Genomic DNA, 26,356 nt, shown 5'->3' with positions numbered 1-26,356 from the left:
GCCTCAGAAATAGTTGCAATTGTGAAAGATAGTATTAGATTTCCTTCATGTTTTGGCCCCTTTTTACACTTCTTACAGAACCTTAGCAGGCTCAACACCATCAGTCACAAAAGGCTGATGGGCTTTGAAATCGCTCTGCAATTTTTGTCTTTATATGCTCCACCTCAGTGCATTTTAAGGGCAGTCTCCCTTGGGCGGAATGGGGTGGGGAGGCACAAAATGCCCCCAATACCTTCTGCAAAAAAACTGACGCACACCGAAAATTTCAAGTGGCTTTTTAAAGTTCTATTTTGCTCGTTGATCAGTTTCTGATAACTATCCACTGACCGTAAAACCTTCCTGCGGTCTGGGAGGACTTTTGAACACCAACCGTTACGGGAAAGCAAAGGAAGGGCTGCTGTGTACAGACTGCGTACAGCAAATAACAGCCCGAACGTCACCTGCCTTTTATTTGGCAATCCATGCAGCTCGTGGAAACTTCTTCATTCAGGAGGCGACGCAGAACGTTTCAGCCAGAAGACCACCCACTTTTGCTTGGAGGCCTAGGTTATGACTTCTCCTTGGCGGAGCCAAAGTGGCCTACGTGACACTGTCCAGTCCCCCGGCGCCACGGACAGGATTACCCCAATTCCCCCAAGATGGTTGTTGCGCTCTGAGCGGACTGCCTGTGATGTCCACTGAAAACAGGGGCAGCTCAGAATTTTTCTCTGTTAAGAGTTTTAGGCCTGCCAGTCTGTTGGAATGGGGAGGTGGGGAGGTGGGAAGCACTCTGTTTTGACTTTGATTTTACAGTGTATTGGAAAGACAATTACAAGAAATGGAATTGTATGTATGCGTGTATGTATGCGTGGGGGAGGCTTCTAGAAATCAGGAGCCTCGGCACGCCTATTCTTGGGTTGAAGATCCCCGCAATGGTTAAAAGCGCTTCCTAACCTGTAGAGGTGTCAAATCGCGGGGACCGCGTTCCGAAACGAAGACCCACGGATCTGGGAGTCTGCGTGTTGCGGCAGAGATGAGGGGCGGAGCGGGCTCGGGTTCCAGGGGCTCGGCGCCCGCGCCCTCCCCTGGGCTCGCGACCACTCCGCGCCGCCCGTCTCCTCCTCGGCCCCTCCCCCCGCCCCAGGCGCCGCGAGGCGTGCCCACCCCTCCCCGCCCCCGCCGCGGTGGGCGGGCCCAGGCCGGGCGGGGCCGGTGGGCGCGGCGCCCCGGCTCCTGGCTCGGAGGAGACGGCGGGCGGCACTAGGGGGAGCTGCTGGCGACGCCGCCGCGCCGGCCCCCCACGCCCGCGGCCCCGAGCGCCGCCTCCCCAGCCCGCGCCGCCGCGATGGCGGAGGACAGCGAGTCTGCGGCCAGCCAGCAGAGCCTGGAGCTGGACGACCAGGACACGTGCGGGATAGACGGGGACAATGAGGAGGAGACGGAGCACGCCAAAGGGTAGGCGCGCGGGCGGCACGGGGCGCGGGGACAGCGCGCGGCGCGGGCTGCGCTCGGACGCCGGGTCCGGGGGCGCGGGCGGGGCCGGGGCCGCTCTGAGGGGGCGGGAGGTCCCCAGGCCCGCTGAGGTCCGGCTCCCGGGGGCTCGCGGGCGGCGCGGCGGAGGCGAGGCCCGGGGTGGGCGGGGAGGCGCGGGCCCCCCGTGCGGGGACCGGCGACGCCGCTGTCACCTGCCGCGGGGCCGGCCGGCCCCTGCTCGTCCCCGCCGCCTCCTGAGCCCGGCCCCGGCCCGCGGGTGCGACGTGCGGTCCTGGCCGGTGTGCGACTCGGCGGGACCTAGGGGAGGCGCGGTCCCCGTCCCTTTGTGGCGGCCCCGTTTGTGGGAAGTCGTCCCCTTCCGTTCCTTGTCATCCTCTCCTTAAGTCCTTCTAGACCTTCCCACCCCTCCCCCAGCCGCCACCACCTCCAGAAAAAAAAAAAAAAAAGAAGAGCTGATGGGGGGGGCAGTGGTTTGACATTTGCGCCGGGTCGGTTGCTCGCTGGAGGCGCGGAACTGCGGAAAGTTGTGCTTCGCGGCCGCTGCCCCCTCCCGCCCCGCGCGGAGAGCCCCCGCGGACGCGCGGGTTTGCCACTGCCCGGCGTGCCTGCAGAGCTCCGTAAAGCAGGTCCGGTCCGCTGATTTGGGCTCAGGCTTGGGGGCCAGCTCCCACTGGTCTGAACAGATCCTGCTTGCAAAGCGGGTGTTTGATCTCCAAAGCCAGAGGCACCAAGGATTTTAGCACCCGATCAGGTTTCTTCTGATTCCTTTTCACTGGCCGGCTCCCCTTTCTCCCCCGCAGACTAGATTTGCTCTCGCTTTGGAGAAAAGATTGCTTCCGGTTAAGGGTATTGAAGTTCTGTTTTTAGAGTCTGGGAGGGGGGGAGGCGGTCATTTTAAATAAGACTGGTGTCCTTAAAGGTGGTGTTTGCATTACCCTTTTACCCCGTCGGCTTCACACTGCGCTGGTACCGAGCACTTCCTGCCGCCCCTTGGATGTGAGATTTTGCAAACCGTGGTGACTGAAGAAGTGGGTCAGCTTGAAAACATGATAGGGAGGCCTTAGACACAGATGGCTTATTTATTCAGTTCATGGAGAGGATTCTTTCAGTGATTGACGATTTAAAGTGTAAAGCATTTGCATTCTGTTTAACGTCTGCTTGGAGATTTGTTTAAGAAAAGAACTTTTACTGAGCTTTTAATGTGTTAGAAAATATTAAAAGAGATCAAGAAAAAGAAAAGCTGACTAAATCTTTCTCCCATTTGCAAGTCGCTTTTTTTTTTTGTAATGAATTCTTGGGTGGCGCCTCCAAGTACCGAATGTTACAATTCAAGTCTAGAATTTCTTTTTTTAAGAGGAAAGGAAATTCTTACAGATATCTGAGCCTGAGTACTGTTTATGCAGTGATAGAAATGTGCCTGTGATAGCTAGCTAAATATAAATTTGCTTTTGAGACCATAGCGTTAGTGCTAGAATGGGCCCAGGTGCACATGGGACGGGTTACCCCAATAACTTCAGCACCTGTCCATTATCTTTCTGAGGAGACCCTGGACTTTTCTCTTCTCCGCTGTAATTTCTGTTATTAAGTCTTTGGAAGGTTTGATCTGTACCTCCTTGCCTACACAGTCCAGAACGTCCATGCTACAGAGAATTATTTATCTGTGTGTCCACTGATCTGGGAAGCCGTGGCTTCCTTGGCTGTGTGAATTTCCCGGATCAGCACCCAGAGGCATCTCTCTGTCCCCTTCAGAGGTTTTCAGTCTTGTACATTCACATAGCATATATTAGCACAGTTACTCGAAATGTAGAGATGCCCAGTAGACGAGTATGTTAACCAAGAACGGGTAATACAACAGCTTCTAGTGGTAAGAGATTGATATAATGGGTTTTTTTTGGTAGTCTGTTAAATGTGAGGAGAGCAGTAAAAATTCATGTTGCTGGGCTTATTGGACTGCTTTTTTGGGGGGTTTGAATTTCGATGGTGTGTGCCAGATTTGGGGGTACTCGTGTTTTATTTGACTTGTGTACTGATGGTATGGCTCAGTGAAACCTGGATTTTTTTCTTACATCGCTCCAGTTTGTAAATGTTAACATTTGAAAAGAGGTTTTCTCTGCTTGACCTCTTCCTTCTCTACCAGTTTAAATTAAATTACAAATAAGGAGCCTTTGGAGGAATGCGTAGGTAAACACTCTACTTTTTAATGATGAATTGTTGAAGCGGCGCCTGGCTGGCTCAGTCAGTAGAGCCTGCCACTCTTGATTTTGGGATCTTGAGTTCGAGCCCCACGTTGGGTGTAGAGATTACTTAAGAATGATGAATTATCGCTTTGAGGCCACGAGGTATGGGTCAGTACACAAAGCAGTAATTTATTAATACTATCCTGGTGGCCAGAAGGAATTAATTTCCTCCCACTATTGAGTATGCAGTTGACGCTTGAACAACACTGGTTTGAAACGCACAGGTCAGGTTATACACGGATGTTTTTCCATAAATACAGCACACTATGCAAATATTTTGTCTCTTCCTTATGATGTTCATAATAACATTTTCTTTTTTCCAGCTGGCTTAATTGCAAGAATACCGTATATAATATATATACAAAATAGGTGTTCATTGACTGCTCATGTTATCAGTGAGGCTTCTGGTCACCACTGTGTCGTTAGTAGTTAAGTTTTGGGAGAGTCAAAAGTTATACAAAGATTTCTGACAGCGTAGGCATTCAGAACCCTAACACCCCCGATGTTCAGGGGTCAGCTGTCATGTATTTACTGCTTGTTTTAGACATATTAGTTGCAACTAGAGCCTTAGATAAAAGGAAAATACCAAATTAGATTCTTTTGCACCAAAACGTCAACGTTACTATGTATGCTTTTCTTCTTTCATTTTCATGGAATTTTCTTTATGGACTTAAAAGATCATTGCACTTTTGTGGATAATATTTCAAGCCCATGAATGAAATGTTTTATGCTCTGTGAAAAGACCAATAAAGGATTACCTAGATTGTTTAAATAACTCCCTTGTAACATATGCCTCACAATTAGGGGAAGTAACCTTGTAAAGAGCATGGAGGGAACTTGAAAACCGTCAAGCAAATTGGAAGTTCTAAAGTAATTGTGTTTGTACTGAATTTTCTTAACAAAGACTTTCTAAGTAGATGAAATTTTACTTCAGTCCAGCTTTCTATTTGAATAATTAGAAAGGGTTCAGATGACTGAAGGTTTCTGTTCTACTGGGGTTGACTGCTACTAAAGAGGTTCCCTTTAGGGTGACTTCCCGTGCAGCTTTCCCAGGTGGGTTTGAGGTTAGGTAAATACTCATGGACCTTTAATACTTCTCTCCGTTTGATGCATAGGTGGTTTCTGTTACTTTCTTCAGAAGGGATTTGGGGAAACTTTGAGGACAGGGCAAATTTCACTATTTTCTCATTCTTGCCCCATTTTTTTTTTTTTTTTTTTTTTAGTTTATTTATTTTGAAAGAGAGAGGGTGCACACAGGAAGGGTAGAGAGGGAGAGAGAGAATCCTAAGCAGGCTCTGCACTGTCAGCATGGAACTCCATGTGGGGCTCGAGCCCGCCAACTGCCATGAGATCATGACCTGAGCTGAAAGTTGGACGCTTAACCAATTGAGCCACCAGGCACCTCTGGTCCTTGCCCCATTTTATGCATCTTTTCCCCATTTGTAAAGTACACTGGGTGGTGGTAATTATCTCTTACTCGTCCTGCCACACCTCACGCGAAGCATAGTTACTGGCCAGTGTTGGAGGCATTGTCACACAATTGGCCCCAAATAAAATTAGCGTTCAGGTCAGCAACAAAACCAAATCCCTTTTCTGGCTTTACCAACACCGATTTTCACAATGCAAAAAAAAAAAAAAAAAAAGGAAAGAGAAAAACATTTTCCTAGACAGATTGATGGCTTTTATCTCCTTCCCACCAAGAGCGTTTTCCTCAATATTCAGTGTGGTGGAATAGGAGGCAGCTACCAGGAATATTTACCTAGGGAGTAACGTAAACATTTATGAATATGCCGTTGTTGGCAGATGAATGGCCAAATTATTCCCTGAGGTAGATATGAAATAGTTGTAGTATTTGAGGGTTATTCTGAGACATTTTTAAGACTTTTTTTTTTTTTCTCCTTAGAAAAATGAAAGTCTGGTATTTGGTAAAGATTAAATCTTTGGATTGAACAAAGAACAAAGAACGTAACCTCTCTTCTCCCACACCCCATATAGGGGGGACATGGAAGTTATTCTCTGCACAGTATATTGTTCTTTCTGACTTTATCTGTGTATCATTGAGACCGGCTGTGGGAACTTCGTAGGATAATTCAAAGCTGCCCTTTCTGAAATCTGATCTGTTATCAACTGTGTAGATCTAAATGGAAAGGTGTGTTAACAGCTTATGCCCAAGAACTCCCTCAATTCCAGTAACAGTCTGAAATCATCAAATGTCTGCTCTGACTTGCATCTGAAATGTGATATCACTTTGGGCTCAGAACAAACTTTTTCCAAAAGTTTACCTAAACTCTGGAAAATATCAAGGTATGGGACACACTCTTCATCATGCTGAAGTTGTTTGTTAACACAAGTGTCCACACTAAATATATAGGAGTTAAAGTCAGTTGCTTAGTTAACTCAGGGAGTGGAACCAAATTCTGTACCAAGTTCAAGAAAAAGTTGGTTGATTTTTTTTGTTTTTGTTGTTCTTGTATTTGAAAATATGTTTCTGACTTTTATTCATTTTAAGAGTAAAATATGCAGTATTAAAAATTCAAGCAGGGGTGCCTCGGTGGCTCAGTTAGTTAAGTGTCCAACTCTTGATCTCAGCTCAGGTCTTGATCTCAGGGTCAGGAGTTCAAGTCCCACTTTGGGCTCTGCAGTGGGTTTGAAGCCTACTTAAAAAAAATTCAAACAATAAAGTGTATAAAGAGTTGAAGGCGCCTGGTCATCTTATTGACTAGAGAAACCACTATTGACAGTTTAATCCACTAACATTGTAATGTATATTAAAAAGTACATATTTAACATAAATGAGATCAAACTTTACATGGACTCATTTGTTACCTTGTGTTTTTCACTGACTATTAGTGTTGTCTGCTAGAACTTTCTGCAGTGATGGGAATGTCCAATAGCTGTCACTAGCCACCTGGAAGGTGGTTAGTGTGACTAAGGAACTGAATTTTAAATTTTATTTAATTTTAATTAATTTAAATTTAAATGGCCCTTTCGTGGACAACTCAGATCATATCCTGCTTTTGACTTCTTGAAGCTTCTCGGGTACTCAGAATATTTCTTTATTCTTCTGTTGCCTTTCCTGGATATTCGACATTTCTTCCTTCTAGCTGTATACCCTACTTTTCTTCGAAACTCTGAGAATGATCTTTAAGTTTTGAACAAGTATGTTTTTATCTGTATTTCTCTATCAATGTCAAAAATTAACCATTATCTAAAATATTCTACCAAGACAAAACACGTAGGATATTTGACTTTTCCTTCCTTTACATGTTCTAGGTTTTGTTGGAATAGTCTGGAATTTTAATTCCATGTAGCTTTTTTATTTTTGCCCTTATATTCCATTAAAACTTTTTTAACTATTACGTTATACTCACATCCATATTGTCAAAAACTACTTAGACTTTCCTTTTCTGTTGCTTATCACTATTCCTTGTAAACCATACCTTCTTTTTTTGAGTACTTTTTCATTTTTTTTAAGTTTATTTATTTATTTTGAGAGAGACAGAGTGAGTGCGGAAGGGGCAGAGAGAGGGAGACAGAGGATCCAAAGCAGGCTCTCTGAGAGCCCCGTGCGAGGCTTGAACTCACGAACTGCGAAGAATATGACCTGAGCCGAAGCTGGATGTTCAACCAACTGGGCCATGCAGGTGCCCCTCATTTTTTTTTTATTAGAGTATGCAGATGATATATTTTCTGAATTCCTGTATGTCTGGAGATGTCTTTCTTTTGTCCTCATGCATAAACCACAGTCTGGGCATGCGTGTAATTCTGTAATAATCATTTTTCTCTAAACTCCACAAATGCTTTATTATCATCTGGCATTTAGTGGCACAGATGTTATTTCTCTGCCAATCTGCTTCCCTTTCTTGTATAGGAAACCTTACTCTTTCTTTGTTTTGAATTGCTTTTAGTCTAGAAGTTTCTAGGATTTTTCCCCTATCTTTCTATAACCTGAGGGTTTCTGCATCCTTTTACATCCTAGAATCACACTTTTCTTTAATATCTGAACACAGTGGCTCAAGCTCAGACAGGATGATTGCGGTTTCTTAGAGCCTGAGGCTTTCACGGTCCTCAGCCTGCCCATGGCTAGCTCCAAATGCTTTAGGCTCCTTTCCATTTTCTCCTCAGACCTTTGACCCTGGGTCACTTTGTTGTCTGTCATCCCCTGCCCCCAAGAACCACTAAGGTAAGGCTGTTGTGCACACCATTGACTGAGGGTTTCGTGAATAATGAGGGGGAGAGGTTTGACTATAGCGTAGGGCAGAAAACAACTTATTCGCCATCAGACATCACTGTTCACCAAAGGGATTGATTTCCTGTCCGTGCCCGTCCCTGGGCCAGGGCTTCGCACATGTTCTTGGGGGTCCTCTCTCCCCGAGTGTGTTCTCTACATCTTCCCACCTTTGCCTCCTTCTCCAAGTTCAAGGTCTGGCTAAGGTTTCCACTGAAGATGATAATCCCTGCCAGAGGCCCTACAGCCCTTCCTGCCACAGTGAGATCTGTGGTCCTTTTCAGAAAAGGAGATCATAAACAAGGCTGACACCTCCAAACATGTCTGCAGAACATGAACGTGTGTCCACCTGTCTGCTCACCAGTAGGCTGGGCACGGACGCCGTGCTTGCAGGCTCTGATTTTTGCCATATCTGGTGCACCGAACATACTGGCGGCCTAACAAAGATTTATCAAATGGATTCAGTGGTTCTTAGTCCCCCTTGACAAATTAATTTCTAATTTAAAAAGTTTCCCCCTATGTGCATTAGGAATATGTGGAGGATTTTTTTTTTCCTCCTAATTCTCATTGAAAGGACTTGAGATGTAGAATTCTCTGTTGGGTTCTGTGCTGCAGAGGATCCGGTGTTTAAAATAATTGCTAATTTTTTGAACTTCTGGTATGTTCTTCTTACTTCGTGTATACATTTTTCTTGTTGAACCTTTGTAGCAACAGATGAGGAGAAGGGGGCTTTTCCAAGTTTATGTAACTTGTGCAGGCCACATTTCAGATTCAGATGTAGGTGTTGGGCCTCTTGCCATGTGACTGTAAACTGTCGCCTGTGCACTAAACTGCGTGGACCGTAAATCAATAAAGTAGTGATTTGTTTGATAGTGTTTCACGCTTATCTCCCTGGAGGTCAGAGATTACCAACCTGAGCACCTCTTCAGTCACTTTTCTCAAGTGTAATGAGTACAGTAAATGTCAGTGAGTTTAAAAATAAATGAATTCATTTCCTCGTTTAAAAAAATTTTGCAGCTTGATTACAGAGAGCCCTCTTGAATTTCTCTTCAGGCCCGTTAAAGGACTAATTTTAATTATAGCATCAGTGTAATTTGCAGTGAGATCTTTTTTCTTCTCTTCCTGTTTCATGGCTATCTCCTCTCCCTTCTGGACCAAATTCTGTAGCTGCCCCCCCATGGCCTCCTGCAGGCCAGCATCCTTCCCCTGGTGCCCTCTGCCTCCCAGCACTGCGATGGGTCAATCCTCCATAGTCAGTTTACTAGAAGAAGCAAAACGTGTTCGGGAGTCTGGTGTTGAGCAGCTCCCGTGGACAGCACTGCTGGAGGAATCCACTTGAGCCTGCTGGTTCCCTCTGGTTCACACTGGTTCCCAGCTCCACAGCCTGGCTGGTTTGACACTTGAGAGGGTAGTGCTTTTGTGGGTGTTTTGGGTTCCTGTAAGTTACGAAGTTCTTCAAGCCACAGGAGAAGACCCAGCAGGCATCCCAAACAGAGGTGGGATTTTAATTGTACAGTTTCTCTTTTGTGAGCACATTGTGTTTCTGTTACTGCATCAAACACACACACACACACACACACACACACACACACACACACACACACACACACACACTGGGGAAATATGGGCTCCTTTATTCCCACGGCAGTGTTCACTCATGTTCAAGTTCATGTAGTACATTCCGAGAATGATGGTGATTCAGTTAATATGATAATTGCCCATAATTTCTTCATTTGGTGTTTTTGGGGCATGGGGGAGGGATACTTGCTGTTTACTACCCTTTGGGTGTTGATTAACATTTTGTAGAAACTGAAGAAAAAAACTAATGAAAGCAGAGATTTTTTTTTTTTTCAAATGAAGTTCACAGGTTGCCTGGGTGGCTCAGTTGGACTCTTGGTTTTGGCTCAGGTCATGATCTCACGGTTTGTGAGTTCAAACCCTGCATTGGGCTCTGTGCTGACAGTGCAAAGCCTGCTTGGGATATTCTCTCTCTGTCTCTCTCAAAAATAAATAAACTTTGGAAAAAACTTGCTTTTGCAAAAGCACATCGTTGTTGTTTTTTTAATTTTTTTTAATGTTTGTTTATTTTTGAGAGAGAGAGAGAGACAGACAGACAGACAGACAGAGCATGAGCAGAGGAGGGGCAGAGAGATGGGGAGACACAGAATCTGAAGCAGGCTCCAGGCTCTGAGCTGACAGCACAAGGCCCGTTGCGGGACTCAAACTCACAAACTGTGAGATCTTGACCTGAGCCGAGGTCGGACGTTCAACTGACTGAGCCACCCAGGTGCTCCATCACGTCGTTTTTAATAGAGAATGTCAGAATGTATCATTAGGCAAAAAGACAGTTCCTTGGTATATACCTTAAAAAATGTGATCTACTCTTCTTGTCCTGGAAATTCCTGTCATTTGGTGTCCCGGGAACATCATAGCCCTCGCTGAGTCCTGTGACACGACTGGCCGCTCCATCTTACGACTCGGTGGAGACTCATCATCGTTCACTCAGTCTGCTCTTGGGCTCTCGGTCCGCGGCTGCTAGGGGGCCCCTTCTCCCAAGTCAGCTCTGTCTCCTTCCTGCCTCCTGGAGTGTTTCCGTCCTCCCTGCCGCCGGCCGCGGTGTGTGTGATGGGAAGTCACAGGTGAACCCAGCAGACGTCCTGGGGCTGGCAGAGAGCAAAGTAGAGGGAGCCTGGCCCCTCTTGTCACAGAACGTCCCTGTGGGGCACACGGAGACTCCCGAGAGAGAAGTGAGCTTCTGTGCCGGATGCTCTGGGATTTGGGACATTACCCGACACAGCCCGACCCGTGTGCTAACAAATACAGCATTGGTGTATTAGCTGTGGCTCCGTATCCACCTTAATTTGTTAAATGAAAGAATATTTTGAATAGATTGTTGAGCATATGGTTGTGAGATCCAAGAGGCACAAAAGGGTGTCCCGTGGAAAGGGAGTCTCGCTCTCCCAGCTGAGTGTCCCTCTTCAGGAGCAGCTGCTGTTGCCGGCCGGTGGCCTGTCCTTGCGATGGCGTATGCCGGTCCGACATACACAGGGACACGGGTGTGCGTGTGCACGCGTGCATGCTTACACGTGCCTGTGCAGATGGTAGCGAGCCGGACCGCTGCCGCACCTCGGTTTTCCACTTCACGGTGTAGCTCTGAAATACGGATATCGGAGCACATAGACCAAGCTGTTTTTTAATTGTTTGAAACAATATTTTTTAAGTTTATTTATTTTCGAGAGAGAGAGAGAGAGAGAGAGAGAGAGAGAGCGAGCGCGATCAGGGAGGGGCAGAGAGAGGGAGACACAGAATCTGAAAGGGGCTCCAGGCTCCGGGCTGTCAGCACAGAGCCCGATGCGGGGCTCGAACTCACGAACTGCGAGATCGTGCCCTGAGCCGAAGTCAGACACTCAACCGACAGAGCCACCCACGCAGGCACCCTGACCAACCTCTTTTTTTAAAAGGCTGTATGGGGGCGCCTGGCTCAGTTGGTGAAGCATCCGAGTTTAGCTCAGGTCACGATCTCACGGTCCGTGAGTTTGAGCCCTGAGTCGGACTCTATGCTGACAGCTCGGGGCCTGGAGCCTGCTTCCGATTCTGTGTCTCCCTCTCTCTCTGCCCCTCCCCCGTTCATGCTCTGTCTTTCTCTGTCTCAAAAATAAATAAACGTTAAAAAAAATTTTTTTTAAAAAGGCTGTATGTTGGGGGCACCTGGGTGGCTCAGGGTGGCTCAGTCGGTTGAGCGTCCAACTCTTGAATTCGGCTCGGATGATGATCCCAGGGTCCTGCTGAGCATGGAGCCTTCTCAGGATTCTCTCTCACTTTCTCTCCCCTCCCCTTTCTGCTCCCTTCCTCTGCTCCTCTCCCCCGCCCGCATGCTCACTCTCTCTTAGAAAGAAAGAAAGAAAGAAAGAAAGAAAGAAAGAAAGAAAGAAAGAAAGAAAGAAAGAAAGAAAGAAAGAGAAAGAAAGAAAGCAAGCTAAAAAGTTGAATGTCGTATCATTGACTAGGTGTGCCATTATTTAATCTGTCCCCTGTGAATAGATCATGAGGTTGTTTCCGTTTTGTTTTGTTTTTTTTGCCAGTAAGCAGTGCTGAAATTAATATCTTTGTATGTATATCACTTCTCCAAAATATTTCTTAATGAATATTTTAGTGTCTTTCTTAGCTAACAAGCATTAGAGAGGCCGTGCGGCATATTGAAATTAGTATTAAACCAGAAATCAAGAAACTTCTGTCATTAAGCCTCAGTTTAAGTTCTCTGAGCTCTGGGGTGCTTTTAAAAAATTTCCTTGTCTCTTTCCTCTACCAGCCCAAAGTGGACTGTGACCTTTAGCTCCCTTCTGGATTGGGGCTGGCATAGCCTTCTGTGCTTGAGAACTCCCAAGTTCACTTTTGTGATTCCAGGTGATGGCCTCACCTGTTGCTATGGCAGCCGCATCACTCCTCAGACACGGATTTTCTCTCCACAGCCGTGTAGATCTTGCCCCTCACTTCTTCACAGGATTTTTCTGGGGGAAGAGAGCAAAATATTTTGCCACACTCTGTAACTACAAGGATTTCATGTACGGATGGAATGTTTCTGTAATGAGAGATTTGATGAGGTCCGTGATCAGCATTAGGATATAGAAAAGAGGTAGAAAACAAAACTGTGTGGGGCACCTGGGTGGCCTAGTCCGTTAAGCATCCACCTTCAGCTCAGGTCATGATCTCGCTGTTTACAAGTTCGAGCCCCGCGTCAGGCTCTGTGCTGACAGCTCAGAGCTTGGAGCCTGCTCTCAGATTCTCTGTCTCCCTCTCTCTTTCTGCCCCTCTCCTGCTTGCACTCTCTCTGTCTCTCTCTCAAGAATAAATAAACATTAAAAAATTGAAAAAGAAAAAGAAACTGATATGTAAAGGAATTTAGAAATAGGAATATCATTTGAAAAGCACACTGATTTATTAACTTTACTGATGCATTAATATTAAATATAATAATGCTAATACAATATGGCAATGACTCTCAGCCAGGAAAAAGATTTATTTATGGCTTGTTAACTATATCTGCCTCTGAAAGGCCCAGAAATGGGAAAAGTCATGTTAGTAGGAGCTGCTGTATATCAGTTATTCTTTTTTTAATTTTTCTATTTTTAATTTTTTTATGAGAGAGAGAGAGGCAGGGTGTGAGGCAGGGAGAGGGCAGGGAGGGGCAGAGAGAGGGAGTCACAGATCAGAAGCAGGCTCCAGACTCTGAGCTGTCGGCACAGAGTCCTACATGGGGCTCGAACTCACGAACCGTGAGATCATGACCTGAGCTGAAGTCAGATGCTCAACTGACTGAGCCACCCAGGCGCCCCATATCAGTTATTCTTTCAGAAAAATACCGTGAGCATGAGTGAGAGAAGGTCATAGGAAATAGGTAATTTTTCACTAAGTTGGACTGTCTTGAGGGATACACTCTGCCGACTACCTCATGCCTTTAAAAATTTTTTTTCCACTTATGTTCATCATTTCATCTTTAAGAACAGTTTTGGCCAAGAGACAAAGAGGTAAGCATTTGAGAAATGTGTTTGTTGAGGGGCACCTGGGTGGCTCAGTGGGTTAAGCATCCAACTCTTGATTTCAGCTCAGGTCATTATGTGGTTTGTGAGTTCGAGTCCTGCATCTGGCTCTGTGCTGACAACGCAGATTCTCTCTCCCTTTTTCTCTGCTCTCCCACCCAAAATAAATAAATAAAAACTTTAAAAACAAAAAGAAATTTGTTGAATAGGTGAACAATTTGTACTTTGTCTTTTAATTTATGCAATAAATTTATTTTATTTTATTTAAAAAATTTTTTTTTTTCTTAACATTTATTTATTTTTGGGACAGAGAGAGACAGAGCATGAACGGGGGAGGGGCAGAGAGAGAGGGAGACACAGAATCGGAAACAGGCTCCAGGCTCTGAGCCATCAGCCCAGAGCCCGACGCGGGGCTTGAACTCACGGACCGCGAGATCGTGACCCGGGCTGAAGTCGGACGCTTAACCGACTGAGCCACCCAGGCGCCTCTATGCAATAAATTTAAAGATATATTTAAAAATTTCATTTTACATTTTAAATATTTCTTCCCTTACTCTGATCTTGGGCTGTCTGCAGACAGGCCTTAACTTTACAAACTGTAAATCACACTAGACTAGTTTCTTGCTAATGCATATTGGTAAAATTTTATTATAATTCACATTAACTCTTACCAGAATTGGGTTTTATAGGAAGTAGGCACCAGAATTGTTTGATAATAAGGAAATGATTATGGCCAGAGAACGCTAATGAGGACACATTTTCCCACATTTACATTATGGTAAGAGTTGAAAGACTAAAAAATTTGGAAGCAAGCAGATATCTCAAAAAGGGGGATTGTTTAGCAAACGGTAGACCAGGAGCGAGCAAAGGAGTCATTCAGCTGCTTCTACCCCAACTGGGCCTGGGTTGAATCTAGGGCTTACTGAAGTCACTGCCCTCCTGCTAACACCTGCGTAAACATTGACATTGTTGGCCGGTCCCACTGTGACCTCTACCCAACTGCAGCCCCCTTGGCTGACCTTTATAATGATCTCTGACCTTCACTGGCCATAAACTTGGGGGGGCATCTTTGAGCTCTGAGCCTTCCAAAGGCAGGTCCGTGATTTACTGCTTGATTGGAGATAACGCCGCTTTGGAGAGCCTCGGACATATATTTCCTGCATCAGCCCCATGAGGAGAAGGAATGTGCTGAAAAAGGCATGAAGCCACCTAACTGATGGGGTGGCTGAAATCTTCAGGTCAGGCGATAGCACAGCCACATGATGGCAGCTGGAAGGGTGGTGACACCTCGCTCTGGACTGAGTGTTACAGTCGGGAAGAAAAAGGGTAAAGGAGTCATTCTTGGAACTGCACGAATGAGCCGCTGACCAGAACAGACTGACTCTTGAATCTGAACCATGGGTCAGTCAAATCCATTATTGAACTGGGTGGCCACATGATCAACATTGGAGATGGCTGTCCCGATCCAGCATGAGGAGAGGCTTGAGGCCAGCGCACCCAAAGGATTTGACTCTACCTTGGCCGACTTCCCACAGCTGCGGGTGCGAATTCTCCTCTGTCTGCAGGGCACTGCTAAGCACCTGTGGGTTACTTGTACCGTTCCTAAACTGCATCCAAACCTCCTCATGCATTGTCCCCTGTAGTGCCTTTCCATCTAGTCATGGGATTTGGCATCCTAAACATAACGTACACACAGCACTAAACATCTGTTATAATTCATTGAAAAACCAAGAAGCTGATAAAAAATGTTCAAAGATCACAAATAGGCAGTTGACAAACGAAGACCTAAATATTGCCAGTGTATATCTAAAAAGATGTTCAGCCAGCGGAGATGCATGGGGGAGAGGCGTTATGGTGTAGTAATTGCGTGGGCTCTGGAGCCCAGACCGGCTGGACTCGCGTCCTGGCCCTTCTTCTTGCAACTTTCACCAGGTTCCTTCATCTCTTTGGATTTCAGTTTCCTCTTCTGTAAGACGAGAAGATCAGCATAATAGCACTTGCCTTACAAGTTGTGACTGTGCACAAGGTTGACATCTGTGAGGTGTTTGGTTAGCACAGCACCTGGCACGGTGAGTGCCCCGCAAAGCTGCTGCCGTGGCTGGTGGGGGCGAGGATGGCAGCCGGCGCTAGATTGTTCTCCAGAGTGGCTTTGTCCATCCACGTTTCACCAGTGGTTATACGGGCGTTCCTTTACCTCCCATCCTTCTGATATTGTTAGCCGTGCAAATGTTAAACAAATCAGCAGATGAAGAGTAGAATCTGAGGCGGTTTTGTTTTCATGTTCCTTCCTGCCAGGGAGGTGGATGGAGCATCTTGTTACGACTTTTTTGGTGGTTAGAGATTCCTCTTTTGTGAAGGGCTTACTCATAGCCCATTCTTCTGTCAGTCTTTTGTCTCTTTCTTATTGATTTTTTAAATTGATTTCTCATTCACACAGCAAATATTTATTGAGGATCTTTTGTATGTCAGACACTCCTTTAGGCGCCAAAAATACGAAGGGAAATGCTGTTTTGTGCATCCCATGTACTAGTTAGAGGAAGAATAATAAATACATAGCACAATTTTAGCTATCAGTAAGTTACGAGAAGAGGTAAAGCAGGGCAATCATAAAGATAGTTAACATTGAGTGATTTCTGTGTGCCATCTACCGTACTAAGTTCGTACATGTATTAATTCGTTTTCTTCTTGCAATTCTTCCTGTACATTCAAAACTCCATCCTTTTATGGCTGTGGAAACCGAAGCACAGACAGGTTAAGTAATATATTCCAAGTCACACAGCTAGAAAGTAGTGGAGCCAGAATTAAAAACCAGGTGGTCAGACCCCTAGCTAGTGCCTGCAATCCTAGCCCGGATGTCGTGTTTTCTCTCTGTGCTGTGCTGGGGAGAAAATGGGAAGGCGAAAAGAGCTTTTTGTGGATTCTGACCATTGGTAGTATTTTATCATGTGCCTTATGAATATCTTGCCTCATTATGTAGTTTAACATTTTTATTTGTAATGGGTTTGCCACAAAATATTTAACTCCGATGTAGTCAAGTTATTGCCTTTTATTTATGGTTTGTTTTTTTTGAGTCCTTGTGTAAGGAATGATTTCCTTCACTGATGTTAGGAAGCTGTTATCTCATTCTTTCAGTTTTTCATTCAACAGGTGTTTACTCGAGCACCTGCTATATTCCAGACACCATCCTAGGCCCTGGGTGGATGTTAACTACACTGACAAATATCACCGCCTTCAGTTTTAAAGTTATATTTTCTAACTTTGGGTCTTTAATTCATTTAACACTTATTTATTTTTTTGAAGTATATTTCTTTTGAGAGAGAGAGAGAGCGAGTGCAGAGGAGGGGCAGAGAGAGAGAAGAAGAGAGAAAATCCCAGGCAGGCTCCGTGCTGTCAGCGCAGAGCCTGATGCGGGGCTCAGTCCCGCAAACCACGAGACCGTGATCTGAGCTGAAATCGAGAGTCAGATGCTTAACTGACAGAGCCAACCAAGCGCCCCTAAAATTTATTTTTGTAGTTTGTGGGAAGTAGAAAACTAATTTTAGTTTTCTCCACAAAGGAAGTCAGTTTTCCTGATGCTATTTACTGAAAGTTCATTTCTTCAGTTGTTGGTGATGTGATCATTGTCATATAGCAGGTTCCTGTACATCATGGGTTGTTACTGGTCTGCCTATGCTATTTCATTGATCTCTTTGTCTATTATTGAGCTCTGTGGTATTTTTTAAATGTTTCCTTTGTAAAGGCATTGTGATTATTTTTTCCAGTGATTATATTTATTTCCTTTTTATTGAAGAATACTTCACATACAACATAATGATTCAGTATTTAAATACATTACAAAATGGTCACCACAGTAAATCTAGTCACCATCTGTCACCATATAAAGTTGTTACGATATAATTGACTATGTTCCCTGTGCTGTACATTACATCCCCGTGCCTTATGTATAATTGGAAGATTGTATCTCTTAATCCCCTTTACCTATTTTGGCCATCCCCCTACCTACTTCCTCTTTGGCATCCATCAGTTTATTCTCTGTATCTATGCATCTGTTTCTGTTTTATTTGTTCATTTGTTTTGTTTTTTAGATTCCACATATAAAACATACAGAACTTGCCTTTCTCTGTCTGACTTCTTTCATTTAATGTAATACCCTCTAGGTCCATCTGCTCTGTCACAAATGGCAAGATTTCATCCTTTTTTATGGCTGAGTAATAATCCATGGAGTGTATGTATCTGTGTATGTATGTATATGTATGTATGTGTAATATGTGTGTGTGTGTATATATATATGTGTGTATATATATATATACATATATATATATATATATATGGTCACTTCCATATCTTGGTTATGATATATAAAATGCTACAGTAAACATAGGGGTGCAGATATCTTTCTGAATTAGTGGTGGTTTGGTTGTTTTTTTTTTTTTTTTTTTGGATAAATACCTAGAAATGGAATTAGCGGATCATATGGTAGTTTTATTTTTAACTTTTTGAGAAAACCCCATACTCTTTTCCACATTGGCTTCACCAATTTACATTCCCACCAACAGTGCATGAGGGTTCCCTTTTCTCCACATCCTCATCAACACTTGTTATTTCTTACCTTTTTAAGAATAGCCCCTCAGACAGGTGTGAGGTGATACCTCATTGTGGTTCTGATTTGCATTTTCCTAACGAAGAGTGATGTTGAGCATCTTTTCATGTGTCTGTTGGCCATCTGGATGTCTTCTTTGGAGAAATGTCTATTCAGGTCCTCTGCCCATTTTTTTTTAAATTGGATTATTTTTATTATATTGAGTTGTATGAGTTCTTTATATATTTTAACATATTTATATATTACCCCCTTCTCAGCTATATCATTTGTGAATATCTTCTCCCATTCAGTAGATTGCCTTTTGTTGATGGTTTTCTTTGCTGTGCAAAAGCTTTTCAAGTTTGATATAGTTCCATTTGTTTATTTTTGCTTTAGTTAGCCTTGCCTGAGGAGAAGGATCAAAAAATGATGTTGTTAGGACCAGTGTCAAAGAGCTTACTGCCTGTGTTTTCTTCTGGGAGTTTTGTGGTTTCTGGTCTTCTATTTAGGTCTTTAATTCACTTTTAGTTTATTTTTGTATTTCATATATGGTGTAAGAAAGTGATACAGTTTTGTTCTTTTGCATGTAGCTATCCAGTTTTTCCCAATAGCATTTATTGAAGAAAGTGTCTTTTCTTCATTGTATTTTCTTGCCTCCTTAGTGGTAGACTAATTGACCATATAAGCCTGGGCTTATTTCTGGGCTCTTTATTCTGTTCCTTGATCTCTGTATCTGTTTTTGTGCCAATGCCATACTGTAGTGATACAGTAGTTTTATAGTATAATTTGAAATCCAGGAGTGTGAATCCTGCAGCTTTGTTCTTTCTTGAGGTTGCTTTGGATATTTGGGGCCTTTTGTGGTTCCTACAAATTCTAGGAATATTTGTTCTAGTTCTGTGAAAAATGCCATTGGTATTTTGACAGGGATTGCATTGAATCTACAGATGCTTTGGGCAGTATGGACATTTTAACAATATTAATTCTTGTAACCCATGAGTATGGTATATCTTTTTTATTTATGTGTATCCTCTCCAATCTCTTTCATTAATGCCTTATAGTTTTTAGAGTATAGATCTTTTACCTCCTTGGTTAAATTTATTACTAGGTATTTTATTCTTTCTGGTGCAATTGCAAGTGAGATTGTTTTCTTAATTTCTCTTTTTCATAGTTACTGGTGTACAGAAATGCAGCATTTCTTCTGTATGTTAATTTTGTACCCTGAAACATTACCAAATTCATTTATTAGTTGTATTAGCTTTGGAGTGGAGACTAAAGTTTTCTATGTATAGTATAATGTTATCTATGAATAATGACAGTTTTACTTCTTCCTTTCCAATTTGCATCCTTCTAATTTTTTTTTCCTCACCTAATTACTGTGACTAGGATTCCAGTACTATATTGAATAAAAGTGGTAAGAGTGGGCCTCCTTGTCTTGTTCTTGATCTTGAAGGAAAAGTTTCTCTCAACTTTTTTCATTGTTGAGTATGATATTAGCTGTGGGTTTATCATATATAGTCTTTGCTATGTTGAGATAAATTCTCTCTGTACCCACTTTATTGAGTTTTTATACTAAATATGTGTTGCATTTTGTCAAATGCTCTTTCCGTATCTGTTGAGATGGTCAAATGATTTCTTATTCTTTGTTTTGTTAATTTGCTCTATCACATTGAATCGATTTGTGAATATTGAACCATCCTTGCATCCCAGGAATAAATCTCACTTGATCATTCTGCATGATCCTTTTAATGGATTGTTGAATTCAGTTTGCTAATATTTTATCGAGGATTTTTGCCTCTGTCTCTATCAGGGATATTGGCCCGTAATTTTCTGTTTTTGTATTGTGTATGTTTGGTTTTGGTATCAGGGTAATGCTGGCATCATAGAATGAACTTGGAAGCATTCCTTCCCTCCTCTTAGTTTTTGGAGTAGTTTTAGAACAGATATTAACTCTTCTTTAAATGTTTGGTAGAATTCACCGGTGACACTGTCTGGTCCTGGAAGTTTGTTTGTGAGAGTTTTTGATTACTGACTCAATTTCATTACTAATAATGGATCTGTTCAGATTTTCTATTTCTTCTTGATTGAGCCGTGGAAGATTGTTCTTTGGAATTTATCCATTTCTTCTATGTTGTCCAATTGATATATAATTGTTCATAGTAGTCTTTTATGACTCTTTGTATTTCTGTTGTATCAAATATAACTTCGTTCATTTTTTATTTATTTGAGTCCTCTCTTTTTCTTTTTTTTTAAATGTTTATTTTTGAGAGAGAGAGACAGAGACAGAGCATGAGTTGGGGGCGGGGAGGGGCAGAGAGTGGGAGACACAGAAACCACAGCAGGCTCCAGGTTCTTGGCTGTCAGCACAGAGTGTGCACGGGGCTCAAACTCATGAAGCGCGAGATCATGACCTGAGCCAAAGTCAGACACTTAACTCACTGAGCCACCCAGGTACCCCGAGTCCTCTTTTTTTCTAGATCAGTCTTTCCAGAGGTTTATCTTTTCAAAGAATGAGTTCTTAGTTTCACTAACCCTTTCTTTGTTATTTTAGTCTCTAATTTATTTCTACTCTGATCTTTATTATTTCCTCCTTTCTAACTTAGGGTTTTGTTTGTTCTTCTTTTTCTAGTTCCTTTAGGTGTAAGATTAGATTGTTTATTCGAGATTTTTTTTCTTTCTTGAAAAGGACTTGTATTACTCTAAACTTCCCTCTTAAAAATGCTTTTGCTATATCCCATAGATTTTGGAGTATTGTATTTTCATTTTCATTTATCTCAAGGCATTTAAAAAAATTTCTTCTTTGTTGTTTTTTGTTGTTATTGCTGACCCATTGGTTGTTTAGTAGCATGTTATTTTGTCTCTGCATGTATGTGGTTTTGTGTGTGTGTGTGTTTTTTGTTTTATTTTTTTTCCAGTTTTCTCTGGGTAGTTGGTCTCCAGTTTTAGACTGTTGTGGTTGGAAAAGATGCTTGATATGGTTTGAATCTTCTTAAATTTACTGAGACTTGTTTGTGGCCTAGCAGCCTGTATCTCTCCTAGAGAACATTCCACATATACTTGAGAAGAAATATGTATTCTGCTGTTTTTGGATGGAGGACTCTGTATATATCTGTTAAGTCCATCTGGTCTAACATGTGGTTTAAGGCCACTGTTTCCTTATTAGTTTTCTGTCTGGATGATCTAAGTGGGATGTAAAGTCCCCTACGATTAATGTATTACTGGCAGTTTCTCCCTATTTATTGACACCTGCTTTGTGTATTTCGATGCTCCATTGTTGGATGCATAGATATTTACAAATGTTAAATCTTTTGTTGGATTGCTCCTTTTATCATTATGTAATGCCCTCCCTTGTCTCATGATATAGACTTTGTTTTAAAGTATATTCTGTCTGGGGCACCTGGGGGGCTCAGTCAGTCATGCAACTGACTCTCAATTCTGGCTTAGGTCATGATCTCGCAGTTCACGAGATTGAGTCCTACATCGGGCTCTGTGCTGATATCCCTACTTGGAATATTCTCTCTCTCTCTCTCTCTGTCTCTCTCTCTCTGTCTCTTCCCCGCTTATGCTGTCTCTCTCTCTTTCTCAAAATAAATGAAAAAACATTTTTTAAGAATTTAAAGTATATTCTGTCTGATATCTGTTGCTACCCCAGCTTTATTTTTGTTTCTATTTGCATGGACTGTCTTTAACTATCCCTTCACTTTTGGTCTGTGTGTGCTTTTAGGTCTGAAGTGAGTCTCATGTAGGCAGCATGCAGATGGGTCTGTTTGTTTGTTTGTTTATTTATTTTCCATTCAGTCATCCTATGTCTTTTTTCCTGGAGCATTTAGTCCATTTACATTTCAAGTAATTATCAATAGGTGTATATTTATTGCTGTTTTGTTTACTGTTTGCTGGTTGTTTTCGTAGTTCTTTGTTTCTTCTCTTCTTTGTGGTTTTTCTTTAGTGTTATGTTTGGAATTCTTTTCTCTTTATTTTTTGGATATTTATTACAGGTTTTTGGTTAGTGGTTACTGTGAAGTTCATATATAACAACCTATGTGCATAGCAGTCTATTTTAAGTTGGTGTTTGTTTAAGTTCACATGCATTCTATATGTTAACGCGAGGGCCACCCACTTTTATGTGTTCGGTGCCATACTTTGCATCTTTTTATTTTGTGTGTTTCTTAAGTAATTCTTGTAGATTTAATTGATTTTTTTTGCTTTTGTCTCCTAATCTTCAGACTACTTTGTGAGTGATTGGCCTCCGCTACCTTCTGGGTTGCATATCCTACTATAAGCTTGCCTTTAGCAGTGAGATTTTTTTCTAATTATGGCTTTTTCATTTTTACTTAAAGCAGTCCCTTTAATATTTCTTATAAAGCTATTTACTGTGGGTGAACTGCTTTAGCTTTTGCTTCTCTGGGAAACCCTTTATCTCCCCTTTAGTTCTGAATGATAATCTTGCTGGATAGAGTGTTCTTGGTTTAAGTTTTTTTCCTTTCAGCATTTTGACTATATCCTGACACTTCTCTCTGGCCTGCAAAGTTTATGTCAAAAAATCAGCTTGTGGTCCTTTATATGTAACTAGTCCTTTATATGTAACTATATGGGGGTTCCTTTATATGTAACTAGTTGATTTTCTCTTGATGCTTTTAAGATTCTCTCTTTAATTTTTGGCATTTTAATTATAATGTGTCTTATTGTGGATCTCTTTGGGTTTATCTTTTTTCGAACTCTCTGTGCTTCCTGGACCTGGATGTCTGTTTCCTTTACCAGGTTAGGGAAATTTTCCCCTGTTATTTTTCAGGTGAGTATTCTGCCCCTTTCTCTTTCTTTTCTCCTTCTGGAACCCCTATAATGTGAATGTTAACATGCTTGATGTTGATGTCCTAGAGGTTCCTTAAACTATCTTAATTTTTTATAATTCTTTTTTCTTTTTGCTGTTCAGTTTGGGTGATTTCCATTACCCAGGCTTCCAGATCGCTGATCTGTTCTGTGTCCCCCAATCTGCTGTTGATTCCTGCTAGTGTGTTTTTCATTTCAGTTAATTGTATTCTTCAGCTCTGACTGGTTCTTTCTTATATTTTCTATGTTTTTGTTGACATTCTCACTGTATTCACCCATTGTTCTCTCAAGTCCATTGGGCATCTTTATAACCATTACTTTGAACTCTTCAGGAAGAATGCTTACTTCCATTTCATTTAGTTCTTTTTTGAGGGCTTGTCTTTTTCTTCTGTTTGGAACATATTATTCTGTGTCTTAATTTTCCCTGACTCTGGGGCACCTGGGTGGCTCAGTTGGTTAAGCATCCAACTTTAGCTCAGGTCATGATCTCACGGTTCATGAGTTTGGGCCCCGCATCAGGCTCTGTGCTGACAGCTCGGAGCCTGGAGCCTGCTTCAGAATCTGTGACTCCCCTTCTCTCTGTCCCCTCCCCAGCTCATGCTCTGTCTCTGTCTCTCAAGAAATAAATAAACGTTAAAAAAAATTTTTTTTTTAAATTTTGCCTAACTCTGTGTTTGTTTCTGTGTATGAGGTAATTCAACTATGTCTTTTGGTCTTGAAGGAATGTCCTTTCATAGGAGATGTCCTGTGGGGTCTAGAAGCTCGGTCCCCCTCACCACCAGAGCCAGCTGCTCCAGGTGTGTTCTCTGTGTGGGCTGCATGTGCCCCGTGTTGTGGCCAGGCCTCCATTGCAAGGGGCTTGCTGCTGGGCAGGGCTGGCCTGCAGCCTGGGACTGCTGCAGGTACGCTAGGGATAGCAGCCTCTGGGCTGCGGGGTTTGAGGAGGAATGGGATTGTGCAGGGCTCTTAGCAGAACATGCCTCCTGGCCTTAGCAGTCCACAGGAACAGTTTCAAAATGGCGCCTGCTAGTGCCAGGATCAGCAGAGCTGAATGAGACAGCAAAATGGCTAATACCAGTGGAGGGGCCCAGCTGCCTCCTGCCTACCTTGGAAGCCCTCAAGATAAGTAAATGAGTCTCCTTTACCTATAGTCTATGCACTTTTCATTCTAGAGCCTTTGTACTCATTTCCAGGTCTAGTGAGTCTATGCGTAAGCCCTCTAAGAGTGGGTTTTTCTTTCCCTACAGTTGTATAGTTTTCCTGAATTTACTCCCTATTGGTTTTCAAAGCCAGGTATTAAAAAAAATTTTTTTTTAACGTTTATTTATTTTTGAGAGACAGAGTGCGAGCAGGGGAGGGGCAGACAGAGGGGGAGACAAAGAATCTGAAGCAGGCCCCAGGCTCTGAGCTGTCACCAGAGCCCCATGTGGGACTCAGACCAGCAAACTACAAGATCATGACCTGAGCCGAAGTCAGACGCTTACCTGACTGAGTCACCCAAGTGCTCCTCAAAGCCAAGTGTTTTAGGGGCTTCTTGCTCCTGTGCAGGATCTAAGTGTTGGCATGCCTGGTTTGGAGCTCAAATCTCTTGCTCCTTAGAGAAAATTTTCTTACTGTTAAGGCCCCTTCTGACTGTGGAGCTCCATGGCTGGGGGTGTGGGGTTTTTTCCCCCTGACTGAGACCGTATCTCTACCCCTTCTACCCATCTTCGTGCCATCGCTGTTGTGGTGGGTTCTCTGTCCAGTTTCTAGGTCTCCTTCTGTATGTAGATGAAGATTTGTTGTGTCAGTGGGACTCCTCCTGAGCTCCGTATCTTCTTATGCTGCCATCTTGAGTCCTTTTCCAGAGCCTTTGTTCTTGATCGTCTTAGGCATTGTAATTATTATAGATGATTTAGAAAATGCATGAAAGTACAACCAAGCATACCGATAATCCCATCGTTTTCTGTGCAGAAATAGTAAATCAAGGGGAAGAATTTATAAAATAACTAAAATATCAAACTACTAATGGTTTTTGCGGGGAGGAGCTCAGTGATTTCTAGTGGAATCCTGTGAAACCTAAAATCGTTATTTTGGGGATTCACAAAGCCTAAGTTAGTTCCTTTGATGTCTTTCTTAAAATTAATGTATTAGTTATGATAGGCTAAACTGCTGTGTCAACTAGACCCTATTGTGTAATTCGCTCAGTGCAACCGAAGTTTCCTTATTCCCGCGACAGCCGCGGGCAGGTGTTCAGATGGGCGGCAAGAAGAGTCTCCTTCGTTCTGCCAGCCAGAGCCTAGAATTCTGCCATCACATGGCTCTCCCATCCTCTGTTGTCTCATCCTACACCCCCGTCCCATCAGCACGTGGGAAGGGAGAACACCCAAGGGGGTCTCTGGGCCAGGGGGAAGGGGCGGAACCCCCCGCCCCCTCCCATCCCTCTGGCCAGAACTTAGTCACGTGGCCATACCTGCCTGTGAGTGAGCTGCGAGATGTAGTCTGGTTGTGAGCCTGAGAAGAGGCGAGATGGATCTTGTGGTTCGCTAGCAACCTCTGCCTCGCTTGTTTCTCCTGGAGCATCTGCAGAACGTTTGCATGGCCGTATTGCCCTGTTCATTCCAGTGAGTCCTGTCCGTGGAATCCTTGAAGATTTCCTTGGAGAGATTTGCTGGCTATGCTTATGAAATATGTGCCATTTCTATGGCCGAGAAGGAGTTTATTGGCTTACCTTTTAAGGATAAATGGGGTTTGAACATGGCAAGGATTCTCTGTAGGCACAGACGGAAGTAGCTGTCCTTCCTGCAGTAAGAAAATGGGGAGGCTCTTCTTTGTGAACCTTTTGTGTGAATTCTTGGGGACCCAGGAAGTGCAGCTTCTGTTCTTTAAGAACCAAGAGATCTTTATATATTGTTTTTAATTGAAAAAAAAAATGTCTTACTTATATTTTGAGACAGAGAGTGTGAGCAGGGGAGGAGCAGAGGGAGAGGAGGACAGAGGGTCCAAGGCGGGACTCCATGCTGACAGGCTGTCAGTGAGGAGCCCGCTGCAGGGCCCGAACTCATGAATCGGGAGATCGCGACTTGAGCCGAAGTTGGACGCTCAACCAGCTGAGCCACCCAAGTGCCCCAGAACCGAGAGATCTGTATAAAAGGGCTGTGTGAGTTCCATGGCTAAACTGTGGTTCAGTGGTCACTCTCAAGCCCTGAGAGTCTGAGTCCGTTTTTCTTCATTGGATTTCCAAGAAGAGTCTTTTTTTTTTTTTTTTAAATTTATTAATTTATTTTGAGAGACAGAAAGTATGTGGGGGAGAGCAGAGAGAGGGAGAGAGAAAGAAAATCCTAAGCAGGCCCTGCACCGTCAGTGCAGGGCCCGATGAGGGGCTCAAACTCACAAACCGTGAGATGGTGACCTGAGCCAAAGTTAGATGCTTAACTGACTGAGCCACCCAGGCACCCTGTTAAGAAGAGTCTTCGTGAGCAGGGCTTTTTCTTTATTA

The 26,356-nt window shown here is 43.3% G+C and overlaps 1 protein-coding gene across 5 annotated transcripts in view; it reads left to right on the top strand.

Annotated features, from left to right (window-relative positions):
* Positions 1-1,233: 1,233 nt before the first annotated feature.
* The window catches only part of NMT2 (N-myristoyltransferase 2), a 76,884-nt gene continuing 51,761 nt past the window's right edge, over positions 1,234-26,356 (top strand). For 2 of the 5 annotated variants that reach the window (XM_023256394.2, XR_002743662.2), the window contains exon 1: positions 1,246-1,434. In XM_023256394.2, coding sequence (XP_023112162.1) covers positions 1,325-1,434 — 110 coding nt within the window. In that variant the 5' untranslated portion in view covers positions 1,246-1,324. Of the gene's footprint in view, positions 1,435-26,356 lie in introns of all 5 variants that reach the window. The other 3 variants (XM_045060932.1, XM_023256396.2, XM_023256395.2) reach the window with 3 other exon arrangements.

This window comes from Felis catus, chromosome B4 (genome assembly GCF_018350175.1).
Source record: "Felis catus isolate Fca126 chromosome B4, F.catus_Fca126_mat1.0, whole genome shotgun sequence".
Lineage (NCBI taxonomy): Eukaryota > Metazoa > Chordata > Mammalia > Carnivora > Felidae > Felis > Felis catus.
The sequence above is the reverse complement of the archived record's forward strand: the minus strand, read 5'-3'. Positions and strand labels throughout refer to the sequence as shown.